This window comes from Acartia tonsa, chromosome 1 (genome assembly GCF_053477335.1).
Source record: "Acartia tonsa isolate MP-2025a chromosome 1, ASM5347733v1, whole genome shotgun sequence".
NCBI lineage: Eukaryota > Metazoa > Arthropoda > Copepoda > Calanoida > Acartiidae > Acartia > Acartia tonsa.
Genome location: NC_137260.1, coordinates 17587573 through 17606528, shown reverse-complemented (window position 1 = coordinate 17606528; position 18956 = coordinate 17587573). Strand labels below are relative to the sequence as shown.

Sequence of the window (18956 nt, the reverse complement as noted above, 5' to 3'; positions counted from 1 at the left end):
ATCAAAAAAAACAAATCAATTTTTACAACTTTTCTCTTTCATAAAGTCTCTTTTTTTACTACGCTTCAGGCGGTGCCAGCCAAAAAATGTGATTTTTTCGTGTCGTCAACTGTGATTTATATACAAAAATGGCGACAAAATCAATGTTTGAGTTGTCAGATGACGAAAATGAAATTGAAGCTGACAAAACTGCAGAAAAAGAAAGTAAGAAAAAAACCTATTAAGTACATAACTATTAACCATATTTCCGTTTATATGATATGAATTTTTCATCTGTTTATAATTCTTTTCTTATAATAATATAATCAGAGCTAAAATTAAGAAACTAAATAATTTCAATCTTGTGAAATTAATCTAGCTAGCTAGCTGCGATTTTAGAAACCATTGGTCATTTAGAAGCGAATATATTCTTTATTATTCTTTATGTCAGTCTGTCCTTCAGTCAGCTAAGTTTAGGGGGAAACGTGATTTTATCTGCTGATATTAAAGATAGATAGCTGATTATTGTTACGAAGATTCCATATCCATTATGTTATTATTTATTATGTTACTAAAATATATTTTAAATAATGTCTTATTTTTTTTTGTATAAGTCTATACTTCTGATATGACCATCGTACAACTTCTCTTTAAATCACTCTATCCGTATTTGGGGGGTGATTAATGAAGGTTAATGAAATAGATTTAAGGTTTTTCATTAAAAAATATACCTACCTTCTAAGTATAAAAGTTCAATTTTATGCTTTCAAATTTTGCTACCTATTTATTCATTTTTTTGAATATTTATTCTTGCTATCGACATGTTTGATATAATTGTTCTTATTTAATTATTAGAAAGTGTTGAAAAGGAAACCCAGAATGGAGAAGATAACTTTTCTGATGACGATGATGAATTTTGTGCCGCCATAGGAGATTCAGAGGATAATAATGTCAACGACGGGGAGCAAGGTAGGGATTGTTTTTAAATATTTTTTTCTGTTCTTTAATATAAAGAAACAACTAGAGACTAGGTAGTAAGATACACTAATAAAAATTTGGGGGAAGTCTTCCAAATACTATCAGTTGTGTTTTAAAAGAGCAGTAAAAAATTTTTTTTCCTAGAAGTATTTTTCTTGGAAAGGTTGAGGTACCCTCTCCCAAAATAGGTAGGTACCTAGAACCTTTCCAGGAACATTTATTCTGGGAACTACAAAAAGCTTAATTATTAAGAGAGCCAGATTAGTTTAGTGGTTAGCGAGATCCTACCGGATAGACAAAAATACTATCTTAGTATCTATACTACATTATATTATACTAGCTAATGCCCCCCCCCCCCCTAGAGGCCTCTAGTTGCACTTGAGGAGGGGGGAGTTGAATTCGATAACCAAATTTTTTATTTTAGATTTAAAAAGATGAAGTAAAAAGAGGGGGGGGGGGTTAATTTTTCTAGGGGTTATTTCTCTTGGAAAGGTGGCGGTACCCTCCCTCAAATTAGTTATGAGAAGCTACCCTGTGAAGGAGAACCATACCGGTTTAGCGGTTTGCGAGATCCTACGGTACAAACAGACAGAAAGATAGACATCCTGTTTAAATTAAAGTTAAAGCTTCAGTGTTGCTGGTTTACCTAAAAAGAATTATTTTATATTTTTCAGTGGAAGATAATGTAAGGAAAGAAATGAGCAAAGCAGAAAAAGATCGAGCTGAAAGAAACAGATTAAAAGCATTGACACTAAAGAGAACCCGAGTTTTAGCTCGTCCAAATACACAGGTAATAATATGATAGGACGCTTAGCTTTTCTTCAAGTATTCACTATCCTTTTTGGTTATAGAGTAAATATTTTTTTTTAAGTATTAATAATAATTGCCGATCGCCTGGCACTCTGCAAAGCCCCGAAATTAGCACTAGCCTAATTTAGGACTATCTTATACTCAAACCATTTTAGCATGCTGATCGCCTGGCACTCAACAAAGCCCCGAAATTAACACTAGCCTAATTTAGGACTATCTTATTCTGAAAATATTTTATAATGCTGATCGCCCGGCACTCAGCAAAGCCCTGAATTTAGCACTAACCTAATTTATGACTATCATATGGTAAAACAATTTTAGAATGCTGATCGCCCGGCACCCAACAAAGCCCCGAAATTGGTGGACAGTGGCGGTGGGTTCTTCATAGAGGAAGATGAGGAGGGGGGAAAGGACCTGGACAATGTTAAGTTTGTAGAAAATGGACCAGGTAGGACCTTTCATTTCACAACCTTATCATTGTCTGAAATTCCTACTTGTTCGTAAATTAAGGCTGCCAAATACTTTTTATTTTACTAGCGGCTACGCCCCTAGAGGCCTCTAGTGGCACTTAAAATGTTTTTGTTTGTTAAAGTCTCTACGATAATTCTTTATGTTACGATACCTCTTTATGTTACGTTGAAGTCTCCCATATATTAAATTTTGTTTCGATTTTTTGTCATTTCTCTTGGGAGGGTGATGGTACCCTCCCCAAAAATAGTTATAAACCTTCCCGGGACCCATGAGAATCTACCCTGTTAAGGAGAACCCGATCGGTTCAGCGGTTAGCGAGATCCTTAAGTACAAACACACAGACACACAAACATCCTGTTACTTTAGTATAAGGATTAGATAGCTCAAATAGTAAGGGAGTAATACGCGTTTAATAAAAAAAAACAGTTTCCGGCGGACACCCTGTACTTTTGGAACCCCTGTCCATGATAAACGTAGGGCACTAAAAAGATATTTCGGATATTCTTGGAACACTGCAACGTACCACAAAAATAGCTGTATGTGTATATTAACTTCTGTAGGTAGTTAAACTATTTTATTTCAAAGTTTCGTGTTTCATAATAGAACCATTTAAATGTACGATATCATAGATAAATAAATCTTACCATATCAGTTAATCACAATATTTAGAAAACTTCATCAATACCTACACTTCTGGAAAGTCTATTTTATTTTTATAATGTTATTATTTCAGCTCCAGTGTTTTTGAACGAGCGACCGGAATGTATGGATTGTGAAAAGAAATTTGATGATTCTTACTTACTAAGGAAATCATTTGATTCGTTATCTTTTGTTTGTATATGTACCTTTATTTATAAAGCGGGTAAAAAACACTTTACGCCAACGATACCTAAAGATTTGATCAACATTGTCTGGTTGATAATCAGGGGTATATTACACTAGGACACCTGTCATTCATAAAAACCTACTGGAGTCGGGTAGTAAGGAGTAAGATCTGATAGTGAATTCGAGTCCTCTCAGCTGAACAATAGGACTTTGAGTACATACAGAAATCTGTTATTTTATTCCCATGATTGTATCCCATCCATTTACAAGACAAGACAATAGTCCAAGACAAATATAACACCTGCCATAACATTGCCGACTTTAGCCCATAATGCTATGGATGCAAGTTTTCTTCATGTAAAAATATCCATCATATATCAGGATTTTATTAATATTAAATAATCCTAAAATTTCAAACATAGATCAAGTAGATACCTAACAAACAATATAAAAATTAACAGATCAAATGAGTTGAATTTTGCAGACATTTTGACTATTCTGTGTGTGATAATTGTCGGGAGATGGGAAAGGACGGAGAACATGAACTTATTACCAAAACTGAAGCTAAAACAACATTTTTACTCAAGTAAGTATTGTAATCTTCCCGCGAGATCAGAGTAAATGATTGCGTGCCTCCATGCTGCCTGGGAGGTGTTGGGTTCTAGTCAGGCCCAGACTGCGTGTAACTACATATGTTAAAAATGGCACCCGTGTTCTTGCTAAGAACGGAAAATGCCTTGGCCCGTAAACAAGTGCAACTTACTACCATGTACGCACAGTTCCAGACTTTCAGACAAAATGTCGTCCAATCAAATGGTTGGTTGTCTGGTGGCGTTTGACTGTATAGTTATTCACTACATTAAGCCAGATTTGGGTTCAGAGATACATAAAATCATAAGATCCGTGGTGTATATATCCTCTCCAGGTTAAGCATAGCCAGCGTAACAACAAGTTAATAGAAATTATAATAATACAAAAATGCACAAATATATAGATAATCATATGTTATATTCAGTATTACAAGACCCAGTAGTAAAAAATAGCATGTTGCTGCAAGCGTAATTGTGTGGGTCTGTACAGATAGGCATGCGCAGATCTTTATGTGAGTTTGTGTGAAGAAATACTTTGTATAATTACTAGGTATAGTCAAGATCAACTTTTCAGAATGGACAGACGCCTGATCGTGAACATAATATTGTTGCAGAATAGCCTTGCTAAAAATTAAATATTTTACAGAGATTTTGAACTTGAGAAGACAGAACATAGTGAAGCACTCAAGTTTATTGTCAAGTAAGATATTTTAGAGGTTTAAAATTCGGAACACGTATTGAAATATATCAAGAATAAGAGAAGTTGAACATAACATTGTTTTTATTATCTAAATCTTTATTATTGTTAGGTATATAAATTTCAATAATCAAGTTTTTTCCAACCGAATTTTTATTCAAATAGCGTATTTGCCCCTAGCATCTAGGGATTCTGTATTTGTCAAGGAAGGGAGGGGGCAGAATAATAGCCTAAAACCATTAGTATACGTATGCGAAGCATCCTTATAATAGAGAATCCAATTAATTAGTAAATAGTGAGATTTTAACTGATAACCAAACTAAAACCCTACTATTTCATTCCTTGCATTTTTAAGGACAGCTTACTTTTTCAAAAGCTTTTGCCAACTTGCTTTTCATTAGCTTCAAAGCATCTTTTTTTAAGGCTTGTTTTATACCTATTTACTTTTTTTCAGGAAAAATCCGCACAACAATCGAAAAGGAGACATGAAACTTTATTTAAGACTGCAGGTGAAGAACAGATCTATTATATTAATAACTTATTTTATCTGCTGTTACTTTAGTATTCGTAAAAACTAGCTAGGGAACGTACTAAAAATACATTAGGGTTACTTTTAGGGTTAGGAATTTTTTAAGGGCTGTAATTTGAATGAGGGATGTATGTGTAAATGCAGCCAAGATTATTATTGGACGAAATGTATTGTTTCTATTCATAAATTATGAACAAAATTATGCTGAAAATGTGTAAAAACTTTTTTACTACTAAACATAGTCATCCATGTTGTTTGTCATATTTAATGAAAAATAAAAGTTAGGTTATTATTTAAATTAGGTGGAACAACGAGCCGTGGAGGTCTGGGGCTCACAAGAGGCTCTAGAGGCTGAAATAGAGTCAAGAGAGGAGAAGAAGGTCGAATTAAAAACAAGGGATGGATACTTAAAAATTACTCAAATTTTGGATATTATGTTTAACGTATTAAATTTAAAAAAGGGAACATTAGCTTTATGTAACTCTCCCCTCAGGTCAGGAACTCTGTCCCGATTTTGTATTTGAAATCAGCTGATAGCTTCGGAAATATAGACAAAGTCGGGTCTCTTTATCAGAACAAAAAAAAACAATATGCTGTGCTGACAGACGAAAATGGTCTTTGCCATTTTGGGGGAATAGTGATTCTTTTAATATTCTCTTGAATATGATAAAAAGAAATAGAAAACTTTAATAATACCCTAAAGATTTTGTTATTAGGGAATAGATTGATGCATAGCATTTCAGAATAAGGATTGACAGCATAAAAGTGTTGTGATACGATATGTTATGTTTTACCATACAATAAAACAGCAAAAAAGAGTTGGATTATTGGTTATTAAATAAGTTCACATTTAGTATTCTTTTAAACAAGTATCCTGGTTTCTTAGGAAGTACAGCCGGCAGTTGAAAGCACTGCGTATGGCCGCCAGAAGCAGCCTCTACAAGAAGGATATCTCTGCACATGTTCATCAATATCAGGATGAAGTTTATCATGAGGATAAAGTGAGTACCTAGTTTCATATTATTTTTTAAATTTCAAACAATTCAATTGTTCAATATTTATAGGAAAATTATTGTCATTTCAAACATAGAAAAATAGGATTTTCTTCTATTTGCGTCCGTTAGTCCCTTAGTCCATAATAGAAATTTGATTATTCATCACAGATAAACGACTGAAACATTTGTGAATATTCTTTTGAACAATAGTTATCTACTAGTAAAACTTACCTTTGAATCGTCATGATTCTTGTTTTTTTTTGTGTATTCATTTTGTACAATTTTAGTTATACCTAGGTATAGGTTCAATAATCTTTTTATTTTTACCTAGGACGAGTATTCTCAAACCTGCGGAACTTGTGGACACATAAACACATATGAGAAAATGTAATAGATAAAATGCTTCCACAAAGTGATAGCAAACATAATAAAATGTGATTTCAAATCCTAAGTAAACCAAGTGATATTAAAAATACGAAGTGAAATATAATATATAATATTACATATATATAATATACACCTGGAGGGACAAGGGATAGTGCTTTCCCCCATTTTCAACAGCCAAAAATAATACCTAATGCTTTTGAATTTCTTTTAAAACAACAGATGCCATCATAAAATTGTATGCTAATGAATATTTCATTTTATCTTCATTATTTGATATTTTGGACTGGCGTAGTTTAAATATATTTTTTCATTAGATGCACCATCTTTTATCCATGATTTTTACCTATTTGAGTATTCAACTTATTACCTCTTTTTTTACTGCCATCTTTCTACTATCGATTGATTTTTAGTTGGAAAATATTTTTGTCTAGGTAATGAATTAATGCCAAAATTAAATGTTTTTTTTTTATTGTGAACATTAAAATCAGGTTAAAAATGATTCAGCCTCGAAGAAGCTAAAAATCAAATTAGTAAATGCGATGGCTCCTTGAATGTTATTAGCTACTTTTCTTCGTGATGCCTACTATTGAGTCCCAAATATTGTTAATTACCTAGTCATGAAGATAACCTAAAACAACTATTGGCCACGATTTCCTTTGAAAACATATACATAATATTACTGAGTACCTAGGTAATCATTTCAATCTTCCTTCATGTAACTCTCCCTTTACAAATAAAAATACTTATCCTATATCAGAACTGGCATTTTTACCTGTTTTTTAATGTATTTATACCTACTTAGCTACCTGTAACATCCTTCAAATAATATGTATATTTCTTATTTCAGAATTTTCCTAGGTATTTATAAAAGATGTTGTTTACAGTTGCTGAGTATGGAAGATGAGGACCCGTTTATTCTCTTCTTCCAACAATTTCCAGTAAGTTCAAATTAAAATGTTGCCATTTAAGTATCCTTATAATCCTTATAATAAAGTACCAGGATATCTGTTTGTTTGTACCGAAGGATCTCGCTAACCCCTGAACCGTATAGTTCTCCTTTACAGGGTATCTTCTCATAGGTCCTGGGAAGGTTTATAATTATTTTGGGGGAAGGTACCACCACCCTCCCAAGAAAATTTAGAATAAATACTAGTAAAGAATAATACTGTTCAGTATTTTTTTGAAAGGAGAAAAGTTAGATACTGTTATGTATTATAATTTTTCTTTGTGTTCTTGGAAGTAATAACATAGGTGTTTCTATTAAAAGAGTACTTTGATATGTGTTACAACTTAATATTGAAAACACTAAAGGGGACTATCCACAAACAAGAGCAAGTGATTCTAAGCACCTTCCAGCATTGATCCGTAGTATTTTTTTATTGAATATACTAGGTTTATGTTTAATATTTGCTTTATCGACTAAAAGTTAGGTTTCACCATGGTTTAAAAAAAAAACTTTGAAATGTTAAGCATTGTTTGGTGCAATATCATCAAATGCTATTAAGTCAAATTTATGAAGATTAAATTGGCCCCAATCTTAAAGTTAGCTACTTTCTACTTGTAAGTCTTAAATTGTACTTATGTATATTTTGGTTTTCAACTATTATTTAATAAAAATAAACTTCGCAGGGACTAAGAAGACCAATACTAGATCCTATAATACTTCAAGACATGGAGGTAATATAAATACGACAGAATACAGCTAAATGCTTGTCCTATTGATAATATATGACAATTACCATAATTTCATTTAAAATCTTATTAGATATATATATTTGCTGCGCTAGTTATGGATATAATTTATTCTTATTTGCTTAAGTTTAAGTTTAAAAGAATATTAAATCAAAGTTAAACATTTACTTTCATCATACTCCTAATGTTCATGACACATAAAAAAAAAATTTAATAGGAAATGTAATATGTTAGTGCAAATATTGAATTCCAATATTCTTTATCCAATAGGATGATATAGTGGAAGAAATCCCCGGGGTCATGCTGCGTATTGGGCTAAATGACACCACCCTGACCAGAGCTCTGCTTAGGGGACAATATCTGCACGCTGAAGACATCATTGAAGAGGTAGTGTATATCAGCGTAGCACTAGCCATCCTTGTTTCCTTTTATGTTGACCATGTCTCGTCCATAATAGTCCCTAAAGAATGAGATTAGTGGCGTTTTATAGAGGGGTTTCAACACCCCTGTTAAGTTTGAAATGGGGAAGGCCTGACTTCCCTTTTTTGTTTACCCCTTATGGTTTGTTTCACACCCCCCAGGCGAATTTGAGTGCACGCCACTGAATGAGATACAATCATTCTAGGGCAAATAGTGTTTTAATTAGCTTTACATTCTGTCCTGATTGATTGTTCAAATTCTTAACTGGAGTTTACTCATTACCTAATCATAGCTTCAGTATTGCATGTTTCTTACTTTAATCTTTACTAGCGGCTACGCCCCTAGAGGCCTCTAGTGGCACTTTGAATGTTTTTTTTTATTTAAAATATCTAATTACAGAAATAATTGGTTTATGTTTCGTTGGAGTCTCTTTTTCGGGAGGGATAATTTTTTTCTAGGGGCGATTTCTCCTGATAGGGTGGTGGTACCCTCCCCCAAAATAGTTATAAACCTTCCCGGGACTTATGAGAAGCTACCCTGTTAAGGAGAACCCGATCGGTTCAGCGGTAAGCGAGATCCTTCGGTACAAACACACAGACAAATACACAGACATTCTGTTACTTTAGTATAAGGATGTGTCAAAAAAAGGAAGTACCTTGTCCTTCATTTCCCATTAGAAAATTATTTACATAAACAATTTAAAATATGTTGACTTTTTAGACTACGGATATTGATTTTCTGAATGATGGGGCCCTGAACGCTACTCCGCTTAATATCGTGCTTGGTGGACCTACAGGACAATATCAACAACCTAGGTAGGCCTTAGAAAATTCTGTAAATCTATCTGGGGATATTCTACTCTACCTTTCTTCAATTTATATTTCGGTAGGTAGCAAAGCTACTCTATAGATTATTTTGTCAGTCAGCCCGTTACGATATGGGGAAAATGCGATCTTCTCAGCTGTCATTTAAGATAGACAGCTGAATACCTATTCCTATTGAATTTATCAAAATGCATATAATCATTACATTGTTTTGTCCGTTGGGCATTATTTTAAATTTATATAAAGTTTTGACTTTTCTGGAGTATTATTACATTATTTTCATTTAAGACATTTAAAGCTGGCCAAACTGTTAATCCTAAAAGGAGCAAATCCAAATATCCGGATACCCAACCATGACTTGGAAAGTGCCTCAGAATCACCATTGGAACTTATTCTTAGGTACGTATTTATTTTTGTTGATGCATAAAATATTTTTCTTCTATACCAATTTAATGTTAGGGGTTTAGAATGAGGCTTTTTCTTTAGAAGTTGTACTCCGTGAGACAAAAAGTAATGTTTTTCTTTATTTTACAACAGCCTAGATTTTTTATTCTCTACGAAACTTGATTTTTAATTCATGTATCACAAGTAATTTTTCAAAGAGAAACTGTTATCTAGGTACTATCTAAAACTACTGGAGGTGTTTACGGTACCCTCGAAGGATGGTCAGTTCAAGGAGACCTACTACACCGCCCTGGAGACAGAGCTAATGGACAGTGTCGGTATCAACGGAGAGTTGGGGGGACTTACGCCCAGAATTATTGTAGAGCATACGAGGAAAGTTAATACTATAAAATAAGTTTTCATTAATTGACTGACTCAGAATTACCACTTTTTTAAAAATTTAATGGGCGCGCTATTCCAACCCATTACTTTTATGATATAATGACGATTGCTTGAAACCAAAAAAAGTGTTCTGGTAGCTTTTTTTTCAGCAATAGGTATGTCAAATTCGATTTTCATAAAAAAGGAGAAGAAATTTTTTTTCTTTCAAAGTATGGCTTTATATAACTTCCTGAATTCGTCTTAAAGAGTACATTAAGGATCAAAAACGATTTTTAAAAACATTGACCCTAGCAAAAGTTATCCTCAAAAGACTGACAATTTTGGCCATTTTAGCAAAATCAGCTGATTTTGACAGTTATTTAAGGATAACTTTTGCTAGGGTCAATGTTTTTAAAAATCGTACAGTGAAGCTTCTTATAGGTCCAGGGAAAGTTGTTAACTATTTTGGTGGATGGTATCTCCACTCTCTCAAGAAATCCAACTCCCCCCCTCCCCCACCTTAAATGCCCCTAGAGGCGTCCGTGGGGGTGTAGCCGCTAGTATCATATAATTGAAAATTAGATAATTAAAGTATTCACTTGACTACCAGGGAGTTATTGTACCTGTGTTTGGACAATGGAGGGGACCCGAACCTGCCAACCACTGATGCCGCCAGGACGGTGTTCCACCTTGCGCTAGTGGCACCGATTCCAGATTATCAACTAATACAGGTTAACCATTTTAAGTAACACAATACGGGGGGCAGAAAAATATGTACAGCGTGGCCATATTCTTCAGTATACTGAAAATCTTCAGTATTCTTCAGTATTTGGAAATTGGGGCTTCAGTATTTTCAGTAAATACTGAATATTCAGTATTTGAAAATTTTATTCAGTATTTTTCAGTTTTTGGAAATTTTCATGATTCAGTATTTTCATTATTTCTTAAATTCCAAAAAAATTTGCTTAAATAAGATGTTTATTTAAGTAGTTGATGTCAAATTTTTTTCGGCGCTTCGCGCCTCACTTTACTTTCCTTTGAATTACCCTATAACTTTGTACTTTAATTTTTTTTTTTATGGTAATATACATTTTTTTCAATTTCATCTCAAATATAAATTTTTTAGATATTTGAGATGCTTTTATACAGTATTTTTTTTGTCTATTAATAGAATGAATAATCTAAGGTGAGTACTTTGCATGATTATTGAAGGTAAAGTTTTTTAGCATGCTCTTAACCATAGACGTCCAAGGGGGGGGGGTAAAGTGGCGATTACCCCCCCCCCCCATTCATAATTTACCCTTATTCTGAGGGGTGCCTACGGCACCCCCAACCATTTAGGAGGGGGTATTTTCATCCCCCTAAACAATTTTGGGGGGGTAAATACCCCCCCTCAAAATAAAAAATCTCTTAACAAAGAAAATTTTTGCGCACTTCGCGCGCATTTTTAATACTAAATATTTAATAAAATTTAAATTACCCCTCCAAAAATTTTACCCCGGGGGTAAATTTGGGGGGGGGGTAAACAAAATTTATCACTGCCAACAGATTTCATGGGGGGTAATTACCCCCCCCCCCCCCCCCCAACAAATTTTACCCCGGGGTAAAAATTTTTTTGGGGGGGGAAAAAAATTTGCGGCGCGCTTCGCGCGCCATTTTACCCCCTCCTAAAGCGAATTATCCCCCTGTTAAAAAAATCCCCCCCCCCCAAAAAAAAAAAGGTTGGAAGTCTATGCTCTTAACTCAACTAAAAAGTATTTAAGTTTTGTAATAATTTAAAATATTTATCAGTCATTTTCTGCTTAATTGGTGCAAGAAAATCTAAGAGGCAAAATTAAAAGATCTTTAAAATATCCCACTAATAACAAAGCTATGATGATATGAAATTTTGAAATGAGGAATCATATAAAAAAAATACTTATTCAGTATTTGTATTTTTTTGTTCAGTATTTCAGTATTTTTTCTTATTTTAGGATTCAGTAGGTATTTTCAGTATTTCCTTTTTTTTCTTCAGTATCAGTATTTTTTTGGTTGTGGCCACACTGTATGTATGTCCCCACCCAGTGGACCCAGTGCCGATTTTCAATTGGGTCTTTGAATATCAGCCAATAGCATTGTAAATATTAAAGTTGCTATAAATGTGCAGTTAGCAATTTGCTAGCAGAGGAAAAAGGTCTCAAGACTGGATCCAGGTAGTTGTCTGGGGTATACAATACATATATACATAACATTCATTGGGTTTTGAATAAGTTTTACTTACCATAGGATTAAAATGTGTCATACTGTTCTTTTCAGGATGGCTTTGCATTGGCCATCGGAAGATTTTATATTCTAGATTAAATCCTTTCCTAAAGTATGACAATGTATAAAACAAATATTCTAATATTTAGAGATTATTAGAGATCGGAGCTAATATAAACCATGCAGATGTGCACAACACCACACCTTTGATGGATCTTATATTGGTAGCTGATGAAGACAGAATTTTAAAGGTAAAACATACCAAGGGAATTTCAGGGATAAGACTATGGATGATTATACCTACAAAAAAGTGAAATTTCGCGTACTTCGGAAAAATTTATTTTCTTTGTAGAAAAAATTTACTTATCTTCATAAAAATTTTTGTGCATGCTTTTTATTACATTTAGCAACTTTAACCTTTTGGGCATGCTGTAATAAAATCAATATGTCATAAGTTTTTTGAAGCTTGAAAATGGACCATGGACCGACTTCGCCTCGAGGTGGCGCGAAGTCGGTCCTGTTTTGATTCCAATTTTGACAAACTTTCCAAAGTCCTAGGATAACGTCCTTTTAGGACCTGTTAAACTTTTCCAAGATCTTTCTAATGGTCTTGGTCCAATTTAAAAATAATATTTTTTTATCCCATTTTTATTAAAAAACCGAAAAAACATCCAAGTTCACTCCGCCTTACCCTAACCAACTTAATTTTGTATTTGTACGTGAAAAAGTAAATATATGGGGATAGGGTAGCACTTGACGAATTACATCTCTTTAGTTTTATTAGATCAGGGTTATATATACGTACAATTATAACTCCATATTCTGGCAAGACTATTAGGATCAAAAAAAGTTTTATCTAAAGAAAATATTTCCATATTTTTTTATTACTTAACCCTTTACTTATGTTTCAGAATAGGTAGGTATTATTTAAATGATCTTAAATCTTAATCTTAAATGTTTAAAAAGTTTCTTTCGTCCAGATTTATTTAAAATCTTGTTTTGTTAAGGAACTGAAAAGATTTGAAGAGCATGGCCAAGTCCCCTTACTGGACAGTCAAAATTGTACACTGCAGTCTGCCCTTTTCAGGGCAGCTTTTCAGGTATGCTATACCTAAATTTCTTATTAGGGAATGTTATTGCCAATTTTTATCTATTCTAATATGTAAAGTCAGCTTATACCAACAACGAAATTCATTCGGGAAAAAAATCACGCAACCTATACGTAATTTTCGGCTGGCGTTAGGGGGCAACATATAGTGAAATTGACGACCTTCATGTCTGCACCCTAAATATTATTTTAGATTTTTTCGTAATATCTTATACCTGATATAAAGTAGTACCTAAGGCTTTTGTCTCTAAATTAAGATTCCATTAACTACTCAAATGATTGAGTTCCTCTTTTCAGACAAGGTCAATATAGGTCCCGAGATGGATTTAGCCTATTCTATTTCTATATTTAGCCTTTGGATAGTTTAAGGATAGTTTTCTGCTCTCCTTTTTGCTTTGCTCTTAAGTGAAGCATATATACCAATGTAAAATGTTAGGATTAAGACCATTTATGCCCTTTCTGCTTTCAATTAAAGTCAGAGGTGTATATTGTCCAAACTATTTAAATTTCTTTCCCCAAATTTATATACCTACTACCTAATAATTCAGAATATTTCTTTATTATTATGAATATAAAATTTAACACCCCTTGGTTTAAGTCTCTATGGGCTCGGGGCGAAGCATGCTATGTTTAGAAAATGTTTATTTATACAAACGAATTATTTTTAGGGAAAATTGTCAACTGCCATGCAACTGATAGAGCAGGGGGCTAAACCAGCCCTGTGTACAAGAACCCAACAAGAAAATGGATTCAGAAGCTACCTCATCAATCAAATAGTCTACACAGGTTATACAAATGATAGATTGGATTGGGTTCTTCCAGGGTGGGCATACAAAAAAACCACCCAAAAAACCCGTTTTTTTAAAAAAAAACCATAAAAACCCTTAAAACCCTGCGTTTTAAAGGGTTTTTGGGTTAGGTTTTTGGGTTGGGTTGGGCTGGGCTTTTTAAAAAAACCCTGGGTTTTTCCCCACCCTGGTTCTTACACCTTCTAATGAAAAGTTGTAGGGGCTTTCGTAAGTTTGAAAAATTTATAGCTACTCGTTATTATTCAGAATATGAAATTGTTCCTAATAATGAACATCTCCTTCAAATCTATTGCAAATCCAATTTTGTTTTAGGTACACCTGCTATGCTAGCACCTTTGCTTGCTAACTCACCTTGTTGGTGGAAACAGTCTATTTCTAATTCTAGGTAGAATATTTATTATTTAATATCATTTTATTTTATTATTTTCCTAAAATATACCTATATAATTTGCGATATCCTTTTTCCTTTTGATGTAGGTATAAATCTTAACATATTACAAATACAATATTTATTTACAAGATTGTTAAAATACTTTAGCAGTAGTATATAATGTGACTTTCTGTTACAATTTAAAAAAAAAGATTTAGGTATATCTTTTTATGTTATTGTAGAACCGGTTCAGTGTCACAAGCCTCACGGTCAAGCAGCAGTCGGTCACGCTTCACCGGCCATTCCAAACATGCCAACAGATTCCAAGCTCTTCTGGCGGACAAATTAATCCGCGAATACATATCCCCGCTTGTCGACCATGGCGGCATGCTTGTGGATTCTGTAGCACAAGCCTTATTTCATCTTATCCGTTGTCTGACTCAGCACAAGCACATAGCTGACGCGAACAAGTTGGACCCGAAGTCGGCTATATGTATGATGTTCGGAGAGAAGACTGCGGGCTTACGGCAGCTGGCGGTTAGGGCAATAATAAAACAGGTAACATTAATTTAAATTGAAGTGATTTTTAGTTTTGTTTAACTTTTTGATAAAAGTAGACCCTATTTAATGGTTTATCTCAAATTGCATGTGTTAAATTAGAAAACCCACCCGAAAATTCTAGATTTAAATATCACTCTGTGGTAATTAAAGGACGCCTGCAAGAAATAACACGCTTTAACTGCTAAAAGACTGCCACAAGAAGACCCAATACCCCAAATTATAAGCCTTCAGCTTCAATAACAAAAAAGTTCTAGGCATTTCAAAATAGCATTTTATGTACAATGGAATTTTTGAAAGATTTCCAATGCTCATAAAAGAAAAAACAATATTAAATTACGTTGCCTAGACATAAAATTATAACCTTATCTTTGTCAGAAACTTAGATTGCCTGTAACTGATTACATTTTTACAATAAAAACATCACATTTCATAGTCAAAATCTATGAAAAAAATTCGATTTAAATTGCATTTTTAAACGAAAATCATAGCGGAAACAAAGGGGTAAACTAATACAAGCTTAGCTGTGATTGGTTGTTAAGCTGATTCAGCCTTCTGATTGGCTACAGTACATTCGGTACAACGCAAGTAAAACTTAATTTTTTTTAATGATTTTACAATAAAAATGAGTATTTTTATTGTAAAAATATAATTAGTTACTGGAACCCTAAATTTATGACAAAAATAAGCTTATAATTTTGTTTCTAGGCCACGTAGTTTAATTTTAAAGATTTCAACATGAGCATTGCAATTCTTTCAAAATTTCCATTGTACATAAAATGTCATTTTAAAATGCCTAGAACTTTTTTGTTATAGAAGTTGAAGGATTCAAATTTGGGGTATTTGGTCTACTTGTGGCAGTCTTTCAGCAGTTAAAGCGTGGTATTTCTTGCAGGCTTCCTTTAAAAACAAACGACAATGTCAGGTGCGTGACATTGATAGTACAAGTAAGAAAAAAACTTAAACCTAAAAGAGAACTATTCACGAGAGCAAGTGATTCTAAGCACCTGACAGAATTGATCCATAGTACTTTTTTAGTGAATATAATAGGTTTATGTTTAATATTTGGTTTATCGACTAAAAAATTAGGTTTCACCATGGTTTTTTATGAAATTTTTTTTGAAATGTAAAGCATTTTTTGATGCATCGTCATGAAATGCTTTGTTAAATTTAAAGGACAAAATAATATAACACGACAGAAAAGCATCAAATGGTGTAAATTGTAAAAGTACATTAATAAAACTGTTTACAATAGTACAAGTTACTAACCCTTTTTCTAAATATACATTTTTAATCAAAATTATATACTATTGTGTCAATGCTTTTAAACAACAGTTTGAACTCATCAAAACATTTGACGATATTGCACCCAAAAATGCTCAACATTTTAAAGTTTTTTTTCCATATAAAACCAATGTGATACCTAACTTTTTAGTCGAAAAAACAAATATTACACATAAACCTAGTATATTCACTAAAAAAATACTATGGATCAATGTTGGAAGGTGCTTAGAATCACTTGCTCTCGTTCGTGAAGGTCACCTTTGGGAAATTCATTACTTACCGTTAAATTTGAGTGTTGGGTAAATGAAATGCACTACTATAGGATTGTTTTATTGTTGGTAACCGTTTGATTTAATTTAATATTGTTGAAGAATGAACTAATAACACTCTACAAGTTAGTTTTAAGATATTTCTTACAATATGCTTTCTCATTGTATACTAAGGTTTATCACAGCATAATTAACACTTTTGATTTCCATCTTGATTTTCTCCATTATTTACCTATGGAATGTTACCAAGGAGGGAGGAGACACTGAGCTGTTAGATACACAAGTCCCCAAAATTTTATAATAGTTATTTCTCGCATCGTATTATAAACGGCTTTCCGCGGATATAGAATGTACAATTAGCCGGTGCCTTCGGCACCTCGGGGCTAAAAAACTAGTTTTAATCTTATGATTGTACATTTTTATATTTGTAGAAAGCTGGATATAATACGATGCTAGACATAGTTTTCTCGTATAAATGAGAACCGGTTCCTATCCACCGGATTCGAATGAATACGAGAAAAAGTTTTCTTATTTGTTTGCTGAACAACTCTGCAAGACTTTTATTGAATTTTCATACGTTAGTTCATTAAGTTGAGTGTACAAACGTTTCAATTAATTGTAATCTACAGAAGTGGTAATTTTGTGTATCATTATCGGCAATTGCCTCATTCCTTTAGATCCCTGGCATTTTACCTAAAATACTGAAATTTGCAGGTGCTATTTAGCCGCCGACCCAACCAGATGGTTGAACTATTGAAGCAGAACTGCGTGAAGCATGGCTACACTCCATTCTTGTTATCCGTCACTCCCAGCACCGGCAGAAGTTGTACAGATAATCTAACTCAGGAAACGATATTATCAAGTTGAATTTTAATTTTCTGGATAAATTCAAACCCTTTACATGACATTGGATTAGTGATATTTTACATAAAGTATCGACTATAAATCTTTCCAAGCAAGAATAAAGACATTTAAAAGTGGTATCCAATCAGTCAAAAAGTTGCTGAGATCTTTTGTCTCAGATAGCCATCCAAATATTATGTTTCGTAAATTTAAGATGTATAAGAAAAAAATGCCCGCGAATTTAGCATAAATGTAGCGCATCCACGTGTCGTGGGTAGAGAGGACTGAGCCTTTTGAATATTGTTCCCAGCTTTGCAATGACTTTAGAAAAACAGGAGCTACTCAATGCCATGCACAGTTCAAAAATAGTGCATGCAAAGAGTTGGCTGTCTGCAATAGTTAGAATGTTAGCGCTTTAAGGCCTACTTTAATATCCTAGTATGTGTGAAGTTGTTATTATCCACACCAAGAGGTATTAATTATTGTGTGAACTAATTTAATTGTCGTTAACAGGAGAACGGGAGCATAGTACATGAGTTTATGCTGGAGCCAGACTCAGAGCTGGAGCTCAGCTTGGAGCCTCCGTCCTCTCTGCGCAGGGGCAGGCAACAGGAACGAGATATTGATAGGCTTCTACAGGAATACATGCATTACAATTACAATTTTACTAAAGTTCTTTTTTTTACTATTGTTTCGCCCTAGTCTCGAAGGGGGGGGGGGCGGGTATTGGATCTCTGGAAAATAGCCAAGAACTTTTTTAAGCTTCCCTGAAAAGTTCAAAAATTTGAACCAATATTTTTCGAGATCTTTAGCTTCAGACAAAAAACTATATTTATTTGATACCATAATCATATTGGTATACAAGTTGGCTATTCATTAACATAATTAGGATAGATTTCTCTTAAAAGGACTCTCCACAGAAAAATCAACTTTGGATTTTTGAAAATCTAACCTGAAACTATTATTCTCTGTTCAATTTTAGGCATTTTTTGTTTTTGTGGCATCGCGATCGAAGCCCTTTGAAAATTTTGTCCGCCGCCTATTTGTACTGCCGCTATAACAATATATACTACACTTTCCTCCACTCAATATATGTTTGCCGCTAAAGTACATTTGCTCCATTGCAACCGGCCGCTCTACGATTTATCCTCTTCCTTGACTGGACAATCCTGCCGCCTCCATTTTGTGTTCGCCTCCGCCAAATATAACCATCTTTTGCCGCAGTTGCCGCATTCATCGCCCTTCTCCGCCGCTACTCCGCTATACATTGCGTACGTCGCTATACACAACACCCCCAGCCTCCATTTAATTTCTGAACAAGGGAGAGGGGAGCATGTATTAAAAAGCGATGAACAGCGGAGTAGCGGCGGAGAAGGGCGATGAATGCGGCAACGGCGGCAAAAATAGAAGCTAAAAATCACTAAAGCAGCACAAATTAAATGGCGGGAGGATTCACTTAAAGGAGGTAAAAAATTTCAAAGGGCTTCGATCGCGATGCCACAAAAACAAAAA

At 33.8% G+C, this 18956-nt stretch overlaps 2 protein-coding genes across 2 annotated transcripts; both read left to right on the top strand.

The window, feature by feature from the left end:
• The first annotated feature begins 64 nt into the window (after nucleotides 1-64).
• Nucleotides 65-7110, top strand: Xpac (DNA repair protein complementing XP-A cells homolog Xpac). The gene is made up of 11 exons (XM_080153726.1): nucleotides 65-204; nucleotides 835-948; nucleotides 1632-1747; nucleotides 2089-2215; nucleotides 2972-3044; nucleotides 3548-3649; nucleotides 4300-4353; nucleotides 4805-4859; nucleotides 5182-5277; nucleotides 5767-5880; nucleotides 6206-7110. The coding sequence occupies exons 1-11, from the start codon at nucleotides 129-131 to the stop codon at nucleotides 6263-6265; spliced, it is 987 nt and encodes a 328-aa protein (XP_080009852.1). The 5' UTR covers nucleotides 65-128; the 3' UTR covers nucleotides 6266-7110.
• Nucleotides 7089-18146, top strand: LOC145326731 (uncharacterized). Its single transcript, XM_080170114.1, has 14 exons — nucleotides 7089-7199; nucleotides 7891-7938; nucleotides 8224-8340; nucleotides 9094-9188; nucleotides 9486-9596; nucleotides 9816-9975; nucleotides 10574-10693; nucleotides 12353-12454; nucleotides 13211-13303; nucleotides 13980-14097; nucleotides 14433-14505; nucleotides 14733-15048; nucleotides 17316-17449; nucleotides 17960-18146. The coding sequence occupies exons 1-14, from the start codon at nucleotides 7089-7091 to the stop codon at nucleotides 18144-18146; spliced, it is 1785 nt and encodes a 594-aa protein (XP_080026240.1).
• Nucleotides 18147-18956: the final 810 nt, after the last annotated feature.